The following is an 18,153-nucleotide window of genomic DNA, read 5'->3' as shown; positions in this document are numbered from 1 at the left end:
AGCTTACATACAAGTGGAAGGAGAGGACAACTATGCCTGCCAGACATTGTCAATTTTTGTCTAGCACCCCCGAGACAGGTATGTGGCTTTATAATAGGGAATCATAGAATTTACCAGGCCTTACAGAAAGGCATTGTAGGGGCTAAATGTTTCTTCCAGTGTGAAATATTTGCCTTGTGGGCATTAAATAATAGTGTATCAAGTAGGGTTCTATGCGCGTTGGTCGGAATCACCCTCTCCACCAAGCCAAGCAGATACAGCAGCAGTCATCGGAATGACCAGGACTTCTGTAATACATTTCGTCACTTCTGACCAAAAGCTTTCGACCAGCAAACAGTGCCAGAATATATGGTCGAAATTAGCAGGGGCGTAAACACACCTCCAGCATTCAGCGGAGCTAGATGGATACATTCCTGACAATCTGGCAAAGGTGAGGTAGATTCTATGGAGAAATTTAAAATGGATCAATCTATCCCTGGCAGAGACCAAGTGTTCTCCCAGTCGTCTTCTAAAATACTTAATGTTGATTGAGAGAGTTTAGTTCCACTTTAACTCCCTCATGAGTGAGAGTACCTATACTGGCCACTGAAGCACTCCTATTAGCAGGGCTTAGCAGAAAATCAGGAAAGTAAATGCCAGTAACCAAGTAAAACTAAATCAGAGCAGATCACGAAGGAAGCTTTGCTAATTAATGTAATATCATTTACAAAGTCTGCTGTTACGCAATACTTTTACTTTTAAAAGTTTTTAAAATGGAGGAGTTCTCTTTACAGATATTGTATACTATTCCTTTCACTGATCTTTCAGGTACATTCAGCAGAACTCACAGAAACGCCTGGGATAACTTTGAGAACAATTTCAGACTTCAGTTTTCCAAAGCTTTCACAAATTATTGAGATTTAATTCCAGGCAAATAGAAAATATACACATTAATGAAGGTTTGTAATAATGAATGAATAAATCAATTAATAAGACTAGTGTAAGTATCCTAACATGATTTGATATCCGCCTCTTGCCCTGTTTAGTAACATTTAGGCTCTATGCACACTTGGCATTTAGTTACAGTGCATGGGGCTCTGGCGCTGCAAGCAAAGGGCACAGGTTCACCGCCCAACCCCACTGCCACTCTGACAGCTGCTGTGGCAGGACGGTGCTCGTAGCAGTATAAACGTTTAGGTCAGTATGTGCCCAGCAATGAATGCCCGGAATGCAAGAATTATGCATTCCGGGCATTCGCCCCGGCGCATAGTGTCCTAAATATTTGTACTGCTAGGTGATCATCCAGCCACAGCAGTTGTCTGCCTAGTTTACAGATTGACAGTGGCACTGGACAGTGCACGTTTGCCCTCTGCCCGCAGTTAAAGTATATGTGAAAAATATGTGAAACAAAGTATATCTTGTAAAACAACCCATTCAGTTTAAAATAAAAATGCAAGGCAAAACATTTGGGTGTGTGTGTATACAAATGATAAATACTTTTTTTTTTTTAAGTGATCACATAACTTCTGTTCTCAGCTGCATAAGGGGCTTAGAGAGCTGGGGGTGGAGACTGCAGGGGGGGGTCATGTCAGCAAGAGGCACAATGTGCATCAATGAGCCTTGGCTACTCATGACCCTGTTGCCAGTTCATTGATTTTCCTTCCTTGGACCACTTTTGGTGGGTCCTGACCACTGCAGACTGGGAACATCCCACAAGAGCCACCGTTTTGGAGTTGCTCAGCCCATTTGTCTAGCCCAGTGTTTCTCAACTCCAGTCCTCAAGGTGCCCCAACAGGTCATGTTTTCAGGCTCTCCATTATTTTGCACAGGTGATTTGATCAGTTTCACTGCCTTAGTAATTGCCACAGCCGTTTCATCTGAGGGAAATCCTGCAAACATGACCTGTTGGGGTGCCTTGAGGACTGGAGTTGAGAAACACTGCTCTAGCTATTAAAATTTGTCAAAGTCAAATAGACAGCATTAAAAACCTTACCAGTGTTGTAACCCATCTCCACTCTATCCAAAACAAAACAAAAAAAATGTTTTGTCTCCAGTTATTCTTTAAGGTGTCTACAGGAAGCGTAGATACTGGGTGTGCAATAATTTTTTTTGTTGTCTAGACATTGCTGCACTACGCCAGCTTATCCCACTCACTTTTGTCTGAAACCTGGTGTTCCTAGAACATGCAAGTGATACTGGAACTTTCTGCCCTTCACACAGCAGACTGAATATAACAAAAAGGGCAATAATAAGTTATAGCTCAGATTTATTCCTGCCATAGAAGTTTAAATGATTGGTGACGCAAGAAGCAAAAATAAGTTACACCGCAGCGGGCGCAGCACAAGCATCAATACACACCTGTCCTCCAGCTGAACCTCTGTGTTGCTATGTGTGGATTTTCTGTATAAAATAACAGATTACGGTAAATTAATTTAAAAGGTTCGGTGCCTGGGAGAGGCAATACAGAGCATAGGTTTAGCAAATAGGCTAGAAGGCTAGATGTATAAAACTGCTTTTTTTTTTTCTCAGGTTAGTGCCCTTATAAGTTCGAGCCCTTGACAGGGTCACTTTAATACAGAGGTCAGTGACGAATATGAGGGCTCGTTACTTTATTTTATTTTTTTATGGCTTGTTACATATACTGTATATAAATAGTTGAAAGTCCACCTGGCCACAGTTCCACCCTAATGAAGAACTGAAAAACCTTATATGTTTTTTTTATACTGTTCTACTTTTTAGGCCTCATGCACACTGGACGTTTTTAAAACTGCTGTTTTTGGCTTCAGGTGTTTTTTTCTGCAGCCACTAAACTCTCCAGCATGTTATCCTATGTGTCCATACACAAATAGGCTTTTATCAGCGTTTTTTGGCAGGGTCATTTTCTGTCTGGAAAAAAAAACCCAGAACTAGTGGGTTCGAAGAGTTTTTCAGCTGTAAAAACACTAATGCCGTGTACACACGACTAGTTTTGCCGTCGGAATAAACTCCGAAGGTTCCTCCGACGGAACTCAGATAGAATTCCATTCAAACTGTCTTGCCCACACGGTCAACCCAAAGTCCGACCATCCAGAACGCGGTGACGTACAACACTTACGACAGGACTAGAAAAAGGAAGTTCAATAGCCAGTAGCCAATAGCTTCCGTCTCATACTTGCTTCACAGCATGCGTCGTTTTTGGTACGTCGGAACAGCATACAGACGAGCGGTTTTCCCGATAGGAATTGGTTCTGTCGGAAATATTTAGAACATGTTCCATTTCAAGGTCCGTCAGAATTTTTGAAAAAAGAAGTCCGATGAGGCCTACACACGATCAGAATAGACGATGAAAAGCTTCCGTCTGACTTTTTCTGTCAGACATTCCTCTCGTGTGTACAGGGCATTACACTGAAAAATGCCTGAAAAACGGCTAGTCTGCGTTTATGAGCGTTTTTGAGCCATAAGCTTTTTTGGGGGTATAGTTTTGCTAAAAAGTGGAAACACTAATGCAAAAACGTGGCAAAACTTACATTTTTAACGCACCCTTCTACAGCTAAAGCTACTCTTGTTTTTATAACGTCCAGTGTGCATGAGGCCGAATAGCGTAAGAAGTCTTTATTGCCATCTGTGACTCCTTTTGTGATCTTTCCTGGTGACACCAGGACAAATAATGAGGTAGATGGATGTCACTAAGACAGGAAGGTACAAATAGAAGTAAAAAGCAAACTGATATTCTAACGCTTCCCTGCTTTACTAAAAGATACCTTTTTATTTTCTGTCTTTTGAGATACTGTGTCACTTGTACAGTGAGGAAGTTAGATACATCTTATTAGTGGGGCCACAGACAACAATAAAAACATTCTCCAAAAAAGATAGGCTTTAAAGTCCATGATTTACTAAAACTGGTCTACAAATAATCTAGTGCAGTTGAGCATAGTAACCAATCAGCTTCTAGCATGTTCAATTAAGCTTTGACAATAAGTTCTCATCTGCGCAGCCTATTGCCGGCAACGGCACTGTACCATTCAATGCGGTGCTGACTTTGCGGCGTCACACCGATTTCCGAAAGTAGTTCCTGCACTACTTTTGGCGACTTTGGGGGCGATTTCAATAGACACCTGTGCATGAACTTGTACAGATGTCTTTCAAATTGCCCCCGAACTTGCACTGAAATGTAAGTTTGAAATCGTCCGAGTTGAGTTCAGCTGAACTTGCACGATTTCAATCCCTCGTTCAATGTGAATGTACCTTAAAACCCAAAAGCTGATTACTATGCACAGTTGCACCAGATTCTATGTGGACCTGTTTTATGAAATCCCCCCATGTCTGATACATTTCAAATAATTCCCATGCCTATGTATTCTGCCTGCCTATGAACTACATTGAGGCATTGGAGTGGATTTAGAAAAGGCAAATAGACTGTGCACTTTGGAAGTGCAGTTGCATTCATATTCCCCAGAGTTTAGCATATGTGATAAAGATCTGCTGATGTCAATCATCCAATCATGTGCAAGCAAAAATGCTTTATTCTTCTTGCACCTGATTATTTACAAAGTAAAGCTTTACTACATTTACTAAGCTCTGGGGAAAATGAGTGCAACTGCACTTCCAAAGTGCACAGTCTATTTGCTTTTAGTAAATTCACCCCACTGAAGCCTTTTACATAGTTGCATCCGCGGTGCTGTCTAACCACACCGCATCTGTGTGAAAGGAGCCTTAAGGCTGGGTTCACACTATTGCGAATTGGATGCGGGTTTCCCTGCACCCAATTTGCATGTTAGGAGATTGTGACCGGCTCTCTATGGAGCCGCTTCACACACCTCCGGAGCGGGTCCTGTACGTCTTCTGGTCTATTTAAAATTTTTTTTTTCAGCTGGAACACCGCTTTAAATTGGACCTGAAATGGTGAACAGGGACGCACCGGACCCTTGCTGTGAGCCGCTCTGTGCTGCAGTGTGAACCCAGCGTAAAGTGGTAGTAAACGCTTATTTTTATTTTTACTTACAGGTAAGCTTCTAATAAAGCTTATCTGTAGGTAAAGTGAATATCTCCTAAACGTGCACCGTTTAGGAGATATTCTAGCGAGCAGCAGCCAGTGACATCACCAGTGCATGCGTTCTGAAGGAATGGCATACTCTTCAGAGCTGTGTGCCTTGGCTGAGACTTCAAAGTCATTGTGGCTTAGCCAATCAGACAGCTGGGGTCCCTGAACCCAAAAAGAAAGACCAGGGGAAGATGGAAGACTCTGCAGTGGTAACAGCGCACTGCTGGAGGGCTTCGTCCAAGTTAAGTCTTTCATAATGTGCTAGTATGCGGTGCCTTTACCTTGCAGGTGCAAATTTTTTTTTTTTATCTGACAGTTTACTACCGCTTTAACTACTTAGCCCTATATAAACAAACATTAGGTGTTTCATAGGCTATAGATCCCAGTTTATAAGTATCTTTAGTTCTCTGCATCTGCAGACTCTGACAAGTACAGTGAGGACGTTCTCACTGTTTGACAGCTGTTTTGAATGTAAAACGACTTTTGTCATGCCTGGCAGCTTTGCAAGAGTTAAGTTCTTGTGTAGTAAAACCAGTTTTAAGGAAGTCCTGGCTGATGACACGTATGGAATGCCTGATGTGTATTGTGTACACCTCTCACCACTGTACTGTATATAAACACAGGTTTCTCAAGGAAGATTTCAGACATCTCGCTAAATTTGGCATCTTATACGACGCATTGAGAAAATTTGCAGGGAATCACGGCTTGAGGGCACAAGTATCATATCATTCTTATGCATATTTAATGGAAATGTTCAAATTTATAGAGCACAGATGTCTATTACCGTGGAGTGTGGATGTATGGAGATTCTCTGTAAGTGTCACTGAATTTTACTTTAGCTGTGGAATATTATGATCATTTATGGCCTGCATTCACTGTTATGGTGTTTGTCCTTGGTTTGTAGTAATCCAAGACTTGTCCTTGTCTTTGATTTTTAAGAAGCTCTGGGACATAAGACTTTGATTAATTAATGTTTGCCTACATTTGTGAACATATTAATGTCTACAGCAGTCACGATTTTCTATACATTTTTCTGAAATTAAATCCTTTGATGCATCTAGATTGGGTTTTGTAAACACTTGAGACACAGCGAGCAGTTTAATACCATTAAGTAACCATCCTCGTGAAGCAAAGACTCATTTAATTCCATTAAGTCACGTGCTGCATCATCTGTTATGTACAGTTCAGCTCCAATCGCTTAAGCCCCGGAATGTGTCTTGTAAGGATGAAGAGCCCTTTGACCTTGCAATAAGGTTTTCTTAATGTCTGCAATCACCACCGAGACTGCGAATTCTCCCGGATTTAGTGGACAAGCTATTGAACAGAGAAAGCTATACGGTCCAGCCCTTCGCCACAATGTTAGGTAAATGTGCTGATCAGTACAGTATGATATAGCTTGCATGTTGTTCGACAATGAGGGACTGACTTAGCTGCATCCTCCTATTCAAGCAGAAGTGCTTTGTGTTTCCTGTGTCACTACGGAATATCCACTGCAAAGTGACACAGGCAATGCTTTACCTGGAAAGCCGATTGTCTTTCTCCTTCGCCAGGTTTTCCACAGATGGAATCAGAGGTAGGTGACTGATGCAGTGCAGGGTATGGTGCCGCAGGAGACATAATGATTTAACCGAGCAGTTTAGCAGCAGCGATCGTCTGCAATGTCTGCCGTTTTGCATGTCATGGAGAAGGCTCATATGTGTGAATGCAGAGTATTGTTCTTCATTAACCCTTGTCGGGCTGGTTGTGGGGCCATTGTAGGGATCTGTCTACTCTGTGATGTCTTCAGATGTGTCTGGCCTGTTGAAATACTAATTAGGTATTTTGGTTCTTTGATTCAAACATCACAGGCCCTTTGAACAATGGGTTTGCAGAAGATGGTCCAAAATTTCCTACTTTATGTTGTTACATATACGTATATATAAATTGTGTATGTTTGTAGAATGCAATACGCTGATGTAAGAAAGGGACATTGTCTTTCTAGCAGAGCATGTTTAAAAAATGTTATAGATGTAGTTTAATAACTAGCTGGCACTTCTACAGCAAACAGTATGGATATGTTTCATTGATAAACCTGTAGTGGTGCTAGTAGTGGCAGCTCATTTGCAAACATGTATTACTCCAAAAAAATTGTAAGTCTACTAGGTTTTTAAAGGAAGGATGATCCAGTAGATATATAATACTCACACTTTGTATTCTGTTCTAGATTGTCTATAGAGGCCCCTACAAATGTTGAGGGGTCAGGAAGGGGCCTAATCAGCAGAACATTTTGTTATACACTCATATGACAAGCTCTTTCAATTGTAGATGTTTGCAGTCCTAACTTCTGGATCATGCAAAGGTCAAAAAAAAACGCTGCATGATGACCATATAATACATACATACAGTGGCTTTGTGGTGAGTTCTTGTTAAATTAGTTTACTTAATAAAGCCAATAGTTAACCACTTGGTGGATGTAAGCAACCTGGACTCCTTCCAGGGTTTACTGGACCCTATGAAAAAGAATCAAGCAAAGAATAAGAATGTTCAAAGGCACACATGCCCTACTGATTTCTGATGAACAGCATTCGTTGAATTCAGTTCACGACATAGTGAAAAGAACTCAAAAATGTTGTATTGTACAATGAACACAACATCTTGAGGTAAGGTTACTCATACACTGAAGTGGATCTGTTTTTCAATATAAGTTCCAGTACATTACCATGCTTTTAAAAAGTGATAGAACAAAGTTCCTGAAATGCATATCTTTTCTGCAGATAACACTGCTCTGCAGTCTTACATTGTGTGAGCATGTTACCAAAATTTATGAGCATAACCACTAGAGGTAACCCATACTTTAAACTGGATCTATTGTCCAATTGGAGCTCCACTGCACTACCATAGTTTCTAGAGTTGTAAGAACCTTTGTAGCAGATACCACTGCTTTGGGATCCCACCCCACAGTTGACAGTCATGTAACCAGAGCCTTATGCCAGTCCAACTCTGATCCTTCAATTCAGCACAAATAATGTAATGTAATGTGACTGACACCTGTGGGGCTCCAACATTCTGTGCAGCAAAACTAAACAGGTCTTCTGTTAGCTTTTTTTACATTTTGGTAGACAGAAGGGCAAAGTAGTGTGGAAAGGGCCTTAAAAATAATACCTGTGTTCTAATGCAATAAAGGCTTGTCTCTGCTGTCTAGCTCTGTTACTATACCATGGCCTAAGATTTATGTTGTTCTAATTAGTAGCAGCACTGCCATGTACGTCATAACGGTGATCCCTTCTGGCATATTGCCACCTGATCTTATTAACAAGCCCTCTAGTAACGAGTTTAAAGTAGTACTTTGGAGGCGCTAATGACTTGTGATAGTTCTTATTTATTCAAACTTGCTGCTGTACTGAAGAAAAATGTGTGAGATCTGTAAATGTGTCCAATAGGTGAATGACAGGTAGCACATTGAGTGCTTTTAGTGCGGTCTACACTGGACTCAGTGTACAAAATATTTTAGTTCATCAATAGCTTCATGGCTAGTGAGATGTTGTGGAATGCCACCTCTTCATTACTAAAGGCAGAGATACTTACCTTTCCAACGCCCTCCGGTGCCAGCGTCTTCTCCTGTGTGCCAGTTTTCAGGCCTCTTCATTGGCCGGCGCAAGATGGTGTCACTCCTGTGCAGGAGCTAGTCATCCTAGAACACAAGATCAGGACGGCCGCTATAAGCATGTGCAGCTGAGCTTACATTCTGATCAGGCAGGTAGGTGTAGTTGTTTATTTTACAGAAGAGACATTACATGCCTCTTCTGCAAGAAAAAGCCTGCCTGCTCACAATGAGTTACGGTGGAACTTTAGTTCTGCTTTACAATGGCAATAAATTAAAAGCCAATATTTCACATGTATGATATGGGGATATAGTAGTATAAACAACAGTATGTTGAAAATGTTAAAGTTCTGTTTCCAAATACCTCTTTTATACCTTGTACAACTTGGTCATGTGGCAATTTTTCACTTGCTCCACCCCGCACTGTGCAGTGGGTGGGCAGAGCACACAGGAAAGATGTCACTGCAGGAGGTTTACTTTCTTTTTTTTTCTCAAGTGGACACCCAGCGCTGATAGACACTATTGCAGCCACTGGCTGTTTGAAGCCACCTAAAAACTGATGTAGAAACTGATCATGCAAAGGTCCCTTAATAGATCTACTGCAGGGAAAGAATACAGCATGCTCAGTGCAAGTGGCAACATAGCAGCCAGAGGATCAGCTGCTATAAGGTTGCTATTACCTACAGGGAGGTCTATGAAAACACCAGGATCGACAAGATACCAAAAATAAATAATTAAGGATGGAAAGGTTCAGACCATAGGTAGAGATGATAGCAGTGAATAAACTGGCACACAAAAAATGTTTGCATTTAAAGTGTTACTAAACCAAAGACCCTGCATTCACAATATCTGGTCTCCCACAGTACACAGAACATGGAAATGCAATTTAGTAGATAAAAACTGCTAAATGCTTTTTCTCATCAGCAGTATATAGCAGTCTTGTGACTATCAGTGCCTGGTGAAGCTTGTAGGAGGAGTTTTCATACTGCCCTGGCTGTTCTATCAGGATCCAGAACCCCTGACCCTCTGTCTGGACAGTGCTGATTGGCCCTGTGCTGATCACGTGCAGTTTTCCAAGAAAAAAAAAAACCTCTCTAGCAATACACACCAGACTGAGCATGTGCAGCCTGACTCCAAAGGCTCTGTCTTATTCGGACATGTTCTGGAGTCAGTGGAAGAAGAGGGGGATCTGTGCATACTGGACCAAGCAGCCTTTTTACACAATGCAGATGATTAACCCCCTAGGTTCCACAGTGAGTATAACCAGCATGCTTTACTGCATGTACAGACTGATTTTACTGTTGTTGGTTTAGTAACACTTTAATGACACTTTAAGTCTTAAAAGAAACCCCAAACAGGCAATCTACCACTGCCAAACTGTCCTTGTGAAAAGTCTAGCCACCTGGCTGGCATGCCGTTTCCATGGCTTTAAAGCATTGAGTCACCAATATGGAACAAATAATTAAGCTAGGTTCACACCTCAGCGGTTTTGCGGCCTGCGTTTGTGCGGGCACAGCAGCTCATTCAAATGAATGGGCTGCTGTGCCTACGTTTCCGCAGAAAAAGATGCATGCGTCTTTTTCAAATATCACATGGTCATTTTGACCATGTAATTACCCTGCGCTTCCTGCAACTGCAAACGCTCTGCCTTTTTACATGCGTGGGGGTGCCATTCAGAATGAATGGCACTCCCGCACGTTTTCTCAGAGCAGCACGTTTTCACTGTGGGTAGTTGTGGGTGCGGGAATCACTGCAATACCCGCAGCCACATGCATAGGTATGAACTTAGCGTTATATCAGTTCAAAATTTTCTTTCTGCATATCAAGTGACAGAGCCACCCAAGCGTCTAGAATTTTCAGAATTAGGTCAACAATGGCATATTTCTTTCAAAAGCTTTTGCATTTGAAATATGACTCTAGCCAAAAGTTTCTTTCTTTTTTGTTTTGGACAAAGTAGGACATTTTTAAAATCCATGACAGTTTTTATTTTTTACTTTTTTGTTTGTGTTTCATTGGAGAGATTTATCTTTGCTTCCTGACCTGACACTATAGAATGTAATATTACACCTTTCCAAAGTGTCAGATGTCACTGAAAAGTAAAAACTTTTCATTAGATTTGGAAAATGTAGACAATAGTTAAATCCTTTATCATGTTTTTCTTTGTTTTGTTCCATTGGGGAGATTTTCCTTTCCTCTCCAGGGGAGGTTAGAGAAAATCTCTCTGAAGCAATGGAAAATCCTCCCTTGGACCAGGGGCGGATCCAGAGTCTAGTTTCGGGAGGGGCACTGCCAGAAAATATATTTTTTTGGGGTACATCTATTGGGGAAATGGCTGGTGTTGGCGCTTCAATCATCATGGCACCATGGTTGTTATGGTGTCAGGATGATTGAAGCGCATTATTACTATTATTACATTGTTATAAAAAATTAAATAGTTTAACTCACCATAATGCAGAATCAGTGGGAGCCCCGAGTGTGTCAACTGCCACGTCACCTGTTACCAGATGCAGATTGTCACTTGCCACGTCGCCTGCCACATGTTGCAGATTGTCACTTGCCATGTCACTTGCCACGTCGCCTGCCACATGTTGCGGATTGTCACTTGCCACGTCACCTGTCACCAGATGCAGATTGTTGCCTGCCACATGTTGCGGATTGTCACTTGCCACGTCGCCTGTCACCAGATGAAGATTGTCACTTGCCACCTGCTAAGGTGGTCTCTTGTGTCCCAGAGACAGGCAGCAGAGAGATGATGTAATCTCTCTGCTGCCGCAGCTGCCTGCATGGTGGGGGGGAACTGCAGGGATGCAGGGCAGGCGCCGGGCGGTGAGAGATGATGTCATCTTTCTGCTCCCCCGCCCGCCGGCTCCCTGATTGGCCAGCAGCCCGCCCACAAACACATGGACTCTACAAACCATTGAGAATCAGACCTGAGTGTTTGAAAATCGCGCTGCTTTGTATGAAATTTACCGCTACGCGACCTCTTTTGGATTCAACACTATGAGGAGCGGCACATGTCAGCGGCAGCTCTCTCACTCCCGGAGCCGCCCAGCGGCTCTCTCACTCCCGGAGCCGCCCAGCGGCTCTCTCACTCCCGGAGCCGCCCAGCGGCTCTCTAACTTTCCTATGACCGCATTCACACACTGCGTTTAGCTGCGAATTAGATACATGCGGTTCTGTGCGGATAGAAAAAATAGAATTGACTGCGTCCAGGAGCAATTTAGCGCAGCTTTCCGCACATAACCGCAGGTAATCGCAGCGCACTGTGTCAGCTGCGGATAACAGCGCAGAGCTGCTCATCAGGAAAGGAAAAATTAATTTCCTTTCTCAATGAGCGACAAGCACGGGGATCCGACTCGGATCCCCGCCAATGCCCAGCACTGTTTGGTATGAATCTTGAGGGGGAACTCCACGCCAAATTTTAAATAAAAAAATGGTGTGGGTTCCCCCCAGGGGCATACCAGGCCCTTCGGTCTGGTATGGATTTTAAGATGAACCCCTGCGCCGAAAAAACGGTGTGGGGTCCCCCTCAAAATCCATACCAGACCCTTATCCGAGCACGCAGCCTGGTCGGTCAGGAAAGGGGGTGGGGACGGGCGAGCGCCCCCCCCCTCCTGAGCTGTACCAGGCCGCGAATGCCCTCAACATGGGGGGGTAGGTGCTTTGGGGGTGGGGGGCGCCCTGCGGCCCCCCTCCCCCCAAAGCACCTTGCCCCCATGTTGATGAGGACGAGGGCCTCTTCCCGACAACCCTAGCTGTTGGTTGTCGGGGTCTGCGGGCAGAGGGCTTATCGGAATCCGGGAGCCCCCTTTAATAAGGGGGCCCCCAGATCCCGGCCCCCCACCCTATGTGAATGAGTATGGGGTACATGGTACCCCTACCCATTCACCTAGTGAAAAAGTGTCAATAAGAAAAACACTACACAGGTTTTTAAAGTAATTTATTAGACAGCTCCGGGGGTCTTCTTCCAGCTTCGGGGGTCCTTTTCCCACTTCAGGGGTCTTCTTCCGGCTTCGGGGGTCTCTCCGGTTCTTCTCCGCGCTCTCCGGGTCTTCTGCCGCGCTCCTCCGCTATCTTCTGCTCTTTTGTTAGCGGAGGAGCCCAGTCTGCTGCCTTCTTCCCTCTTCTCTTCTTCTGATGTTGACGCTCTCTCCGGCTGGAATGCACTCTGGGCGCTCCGCTCTGACTTATATAGGCGGTGACCCCGCCCCCTTATGCCGTCACTGGACATGCTGGGACTGTGACATTTTAGAGGGCGTGGTCATCACGTACCATGCCCCCTAAAATGTCACAGTCCCAGCATGCCCAGGGACTGTAACGGCATAAGGGGGCGGGGTCACCGCCTATATAAGTCAGGGGGGAGCACCCAGAGTGCATTCCAGCCGGAGAGAGCGTCGTATCAACATCAGAAGAAGAGAAGAGGAAAAAAGGCAGAAGACAGCAGACCAGGCTCCTCCGCTAGCAAAAGAGCGGCAAAAGAGCAGAAGATAGCAGAGGAGCCTGGCAGAAGACCCGGAGAGTGCGGAGAAGAACCGGCGAGACCCCCGAAGCCGGAAGAAGACCCCCTAAACCGGAAGAGGACCCTCAAAGCCGGAAGAAGACCCCCGGAGCTGTCTAATAAATTACTTTAAAAACCTGTGTAGTGTTTTTTTATTGACACCATACTCATTCACATAGGGTGGGGGGCCGGGATCTGGGGGCCCCCTTATTAAAGGGGGCTCCCGGATTCCGATAAGCCCTCCGCCCGCAGACACCAACAACCAACGGCCAGGGTTGTCGGGAAGAGGCCCTTGTCCTCATCAACATGGGGACAAGGTGCTTTGTGGTGGGGGGATCGCAGGACGCCCCCTCCCCAAAAGCACCCACCACCCCATGTTGAGGGCATGCGGCCTGGTACGGCTCAGGAGGAGGGGCGCTCGCCCGTCTCCATCCCCTTTCTTCGACCGACCGGGCTGCGTGCTCGGATAATGGTCTGGTAAGGATTTAGGGGGGGACCCCAAGCCGTTTTTTCGGTGTAGGGGTTCCTCTTAAAATCCATGACAGACCAAAGGGCCTGATATGCCCCTGGGGGGGAACCCAAGCCATTTTTTTATTGAAAATTTGGCGTGGAGTTCCCCCTCAAGATTCATACCAAACAGTGCGAGTCAGCAGCCTGTCGGGTTGGCATGGAAATGGCAAGCCGCAGCTAAACGCAACCGCAGCTAATTGCACTGTGCAAATGCAGCTGATCGCAGTGCCTGGAGTCTTGAATTCCACAGGAAAAAAATCATGCTTTTAACTGCGGCAGAATAGCCGTCCGTGTGAAAGGCGCCTTAGGGGAGGAGAGGGAAAGGAAATTAGGGGTGAAGAGCTGCTGTTTGAGCAGAAAACAAGCAAAAAAAACACTTGTAAAATGCTCAAGTCAGGTGTTTCTATCAAAGTCTATGGGGCAAAAAACGCTTGTAATCTGTCAAAAAGAAGCTCATGTACTTTTTTGTGCGACGGGCCTTTTGCTTCACGTGGCAGAATGCTCAGTTGTGAACAGAAACCATTAAAATGAATAGGATTTGACTTGTTGAGCATTTTAGAGCTACAAGCTTCAAACATTTTGGACTTCCCATCACTATATGCCCTAGTGTCAAAGGTCACCAAGGCAATTAAAACACAACAAAGGTTCTAACCCTTTTCTAATCTATCTTTTCTGAAGGTTTTGCCTAGAGTAATACTCCAGACATATTTTTTTTCTTTATATTGATGCATTCATAGCTAGACCAAACTAAAAATCATTTTCTATGTAAGCAATGAGACTAAGGCCCCTTTCACACGATCAAGACAAGAAGACGGAGGCGCCTGGTGCAGACTATAAAACAACTTTAATTATTAAAAAATGCAGCAAAGATGTAGACTCACATTTTCGCAGAGCAAAATAAGCATAAAATGGTCCCAAGGGCAACCGGGGTCATCAATGAGGTCAGTCCCTAATAGCCATGGATGTGTGTCCTCTGTATTCTTCTCTGAGTACGCTTGATGTTGTCCAGCCGACAGCGATGTGTGGACATCAGAGTGAGGCTTGGAAAGCAAGCTGTAATCCAGGCGAGGGATGGTGACCTCACAGAATTTGCAACGCGTTTCTCGAGCCGGCTGGCCGTGAATGACGTGACGGCCGCGCTCCTTTTTCAAGCCCCTTTCACACAATCAGCCCGCTTGGATCCGCCTGTCTGTTTTTGGGCAGGCGGATGTCAGCGGAGATGTGTCCGTTGACACACTCCTGCCATCCAGTTCGACAAGACCTGCTCAAAACAGACGGATAGCGATACATTCACCATCCATCCAGCGGTTCGGATCGGATTGGATGGGATTGTACGAAAACGGACCGGCTGTCCAGTTTCATCCGATCTTCCCTTAGAGAACAGCGGGGTTCTGACAGGTCCGTCCCTGCACAATGAGCAGAGACAAACCTGTCATCTGCCTGCTCAACGGAGCGATCCCCCGCTGAGCTCACGGAGTCTGTCCAACAGATCTGCTCCGTATGAACCCAGCCTAATGTTTTCATTAAAGATAAATCTGTATGTCTGTAGCTTGAAAACAATTTTGTCGGTGTTAGCTGTTGAGTTGCTGGCACGAATCTTAATAGCCTACTTGTCAGGTATGACACACATAGGCAAGTCATGTTTTCAATGTGTGGGTCTGTTCAGCTTTTCAAGTTTTTGTTACTGAACAAATTGGATTTTTAATGAGTATGTATAAAAGCAAACTTTGACATCTTAAGGAATGTGTCTCTTCCCTTTACAACCCTTATAAAACCAAGACATACAGTATATTCAATGCTTTTTCAGTTACCGTAAATATGAGGTCCCGAGGACTGATTGACCATACAGGTATAGTCTGAGTGTCTGGGAAGATAGAATTACCATTAACACCAATTTTCAATTCAACAGTGATACTCTCAAAGCAGTATTAAACCTAAAAGCAAACATTAATTATATTGCAGGCTTTTTTTGTTTATTTTTACCTGGTGTATTGGCCAATAGGTCTGTTGTTTTTCAACAGAACAAGCGCTTCTGAAAATATAGCATTTAGAGTGTTGCGATAAACTATTTACCACTAAGCGATGCTTACGATGATTAGCTTTTATTTATTCATGTAAAATCTGTATCCCAACAGACAACTGTTGCTGTAACTGCATGTATAACTGCAGTGTGAGCTTGTTTGGCTTGAATTTGTTAGTATATCTAAATCTGCTACAGCTAAAAGTCCCCCACACCTCATCCCCCAAGACTGACAATACTGCTGTTCATAGGTTCCCCTGTGCTCCTTTACCAGGTAAAAATTTAGAAAAAAAGCCTAAAATATGAAACGAATGCAGTCACTGCATCTAATGCCGCGTACACACGAGCGGACTTTCCGGCATACTTGGTCCGGCGTACCGGAGTCCGTCGGACAATTCGATCGTGTGTGGGCTCCAGCGGACTTTTTTTCCTCAAAAGTTTGATGGACTTAGATTTGAAACATGTTTCAAATCTATCCGACGGACTCGAGTCCAGTCGAAAAGTCCGCTCGTCTGTATGCTAGTCCGACGGACAAAAACCGACGCTAGGGTAGCAATTGGCTACTGGCTATGAACTTCCTTGTTTTAGTCCGGTCGTACATCATCACGTACGAATCCGTCGGACTTTAGGTGATCGTGTGTAGGCAAGTACCTTCATTCGGAAAGTCCGTCATAAAGTCCATCGAAAAGTCCGCCGGGCAAAGTATGCCGTAAAGTCCGGTCGTGTGTACGCGGCATAAGGATTGATTTGCTGCAATATATTACATATTAGGTTGTAGGGTTAATACTTATTTAAAGTCAATGTAGAATGGAGAAGTGTTGCAGGTAGACCTTCTTGGCATCACTTATCTCAGTAGGGAACAGGGGGAATTGGGACAGGTGCTCCTACTGGTTTGACTGATGTTCTTTCAGAACTGAACAGCAAAAGAACATTTTTTCAAGCTTAACAGAACTATTATAAATCCCAGGTTTGCCGTGATTGCTGTACAATTTATCATTCAATGAAAATGAATGGCACCTGAACATGCATTTCACAGGGATTCTGAACGAGAAAAGGTAGTCAATCTTGCCGCTTTTATCAGCGAGATTGACACCTTGCAAGCCCCGCCGCGGGGCATACTAGGCCCTTAAGTCTGGTATGGATTTTAAAGGCAACCCCTACGCCAAAAAAACGGCGTGGGGTCCCCCCCCTAGAATCCAAAGCAGACCCCGATCTGAGCACGCAGCCCGGCCGGTCAGGAAAGGGGGTGGGGGCGTGGTAAACATCACCCGGTGACCACGCCCCCCTAAAACGTCACAGTCCCAGCATGCCCAGGGACTGTGACGGCATAAGGGGGCGGGGTCTCCGCCTATATAAGTCACATCGGAGCGCTCAGAGAGCATTCCAGCCTGAGAGACCGTCGTGTCAACATGGGAAGAAGAGAAGAGGGAAGAAGCCCAGAAGCCAAGAAGCCAGAAGTCCGGGCCTCTGCTGGCAAAAGAGCGGCATGAAGATAGCGGAGGAGTCGGCAGAAGAACTGGAACACCGGGAGAAGAGGCCAGAGAGAGCAGAGAAGAACCAACCGGACGCCGGGAGAAGAGGAACCAGAGGGACCCCCGAAGTCGGAAAAAGACCCCCGAAGCTGGAAGAAGACCCCCCCGGAGCTGTCCAATAAATTACTTTAAAAGCCTGTGTAGTGTGTTTTATTATTGACACTTTTTCCCTAGGTAAATGGGTAGGGGTACCATGTACCCCATACTCATTCACATAGGGTGGGGGGCAGGGATCTGGGGGCCCTCTTATTAAAGGGGGCTCCCAGATTCCGATAAGCCCCCCGCCCGCAGACCCCGATAACCAACGGCCAGGGTTGTCGGGAAGAGGCCCTTGTCCTCATCAACATGGTGCATGGTTAGGAGATGTTTACAGTACCTATAGGTAAGCCTTAGTCTAACACATCTTGAGAATTCTCTGCAAACCCATTTATTGGCACATAGTATATTTACTATGATAACTGAGACTGGAAATCACCTCTATATACCATAGCTAACTAATTAGCTCTACTGGTCACATGCTGTTTAGCTTACAAGCTTTTGCCATAGCATTGCATACAGAGGAAAAAGGAGACTGATACTTTGTCAATAAGTCTACATTGCAATTCAGATTTTACTGAAACTAGTTATTAAGACCCCTTTCACACTGAGGCGCTTTTCATGTGCTTTCATGCTAAAAAAGGCATCTGAAAAGCTCACGAAAACTTAAGCCTCGTACACACGGTACGAAAATCAGAAGGGGATTGTTGTTTGACAGGCTGTTGTCCGAAGTTCTTACCATTAGTACGCTCCTTTCAACAATTGTTTTTCAATTTTCGGCCAACAAAAGTTGGATGACAGGCTAGTAAATTCAGATTTTTGGATGGTCAGTACACAAATCCGTTACACAAAAGTCAAAAGTACAAACACGCTTCCCCCGGAATCAATGCTCACCAAACATGAAATTAGCAGGAGGGGCCCAAAGGGTGGCGCTCAAGAACTGAAATTCCTTGTAGTGCGTCACTACATTCATGTTTG

General features: G+C 44.6%; 1 protein-coding gene across 11 annotated transcripts in view; it reads left to right on the top strand.

The window, feature by feature from the left end:
* IQSEC1 (IQ motif and Sec7 domain ArfGEF 1) overlaps positions 1-18,153 on the top strand; it is a 1,490,190-nt gene that overhangs the window by 1,213,173 nt on the left and 258,864 nt on the right. The window contains exon 1 of one of the 11 annotated variants that reach the window (XM_073592401.1): positions 5,936-6,362. The exons of 9 other annotated variants lie outside the window; for them this stretch is intronic. In XM_073592401.1, the coding sequence (XP_073448502.1) occupies positions 6,262-6,362 (101 nt within the window). In that variant the 5' untranslated portion in view covers positions 5,936-6,261. Of the gene's footprint in view, positions 1-5,935; positions 6,363-6,468; positions 6,573-18,153 lie in introns of those variants that run through there. One more of the 11 variants, XM_073592409.1, reaches the window with a different exon arrangement.

This window comes from Aquarana catesbeiana, linkage group LG07 (genome assembly GCF_042186555.1).
Source record: "Aquarana catesbeiana isolate 2022-GZ linkage group LG07, ASM4218655v1, whole genome shotgun sequence".
In the NCBI taxonomy this organism is placed as follows: domain Eukaryota; kingdom Metazoa; phylum Chordata; class Amphibia; order Anura; family Ranidae; genus Aquarana; species Aquarana catesbeiana.
Note: the sequence above shows the minus strand (reverse complement) of the source record. Positions and strands in the feature narration are given on the sequence as shown.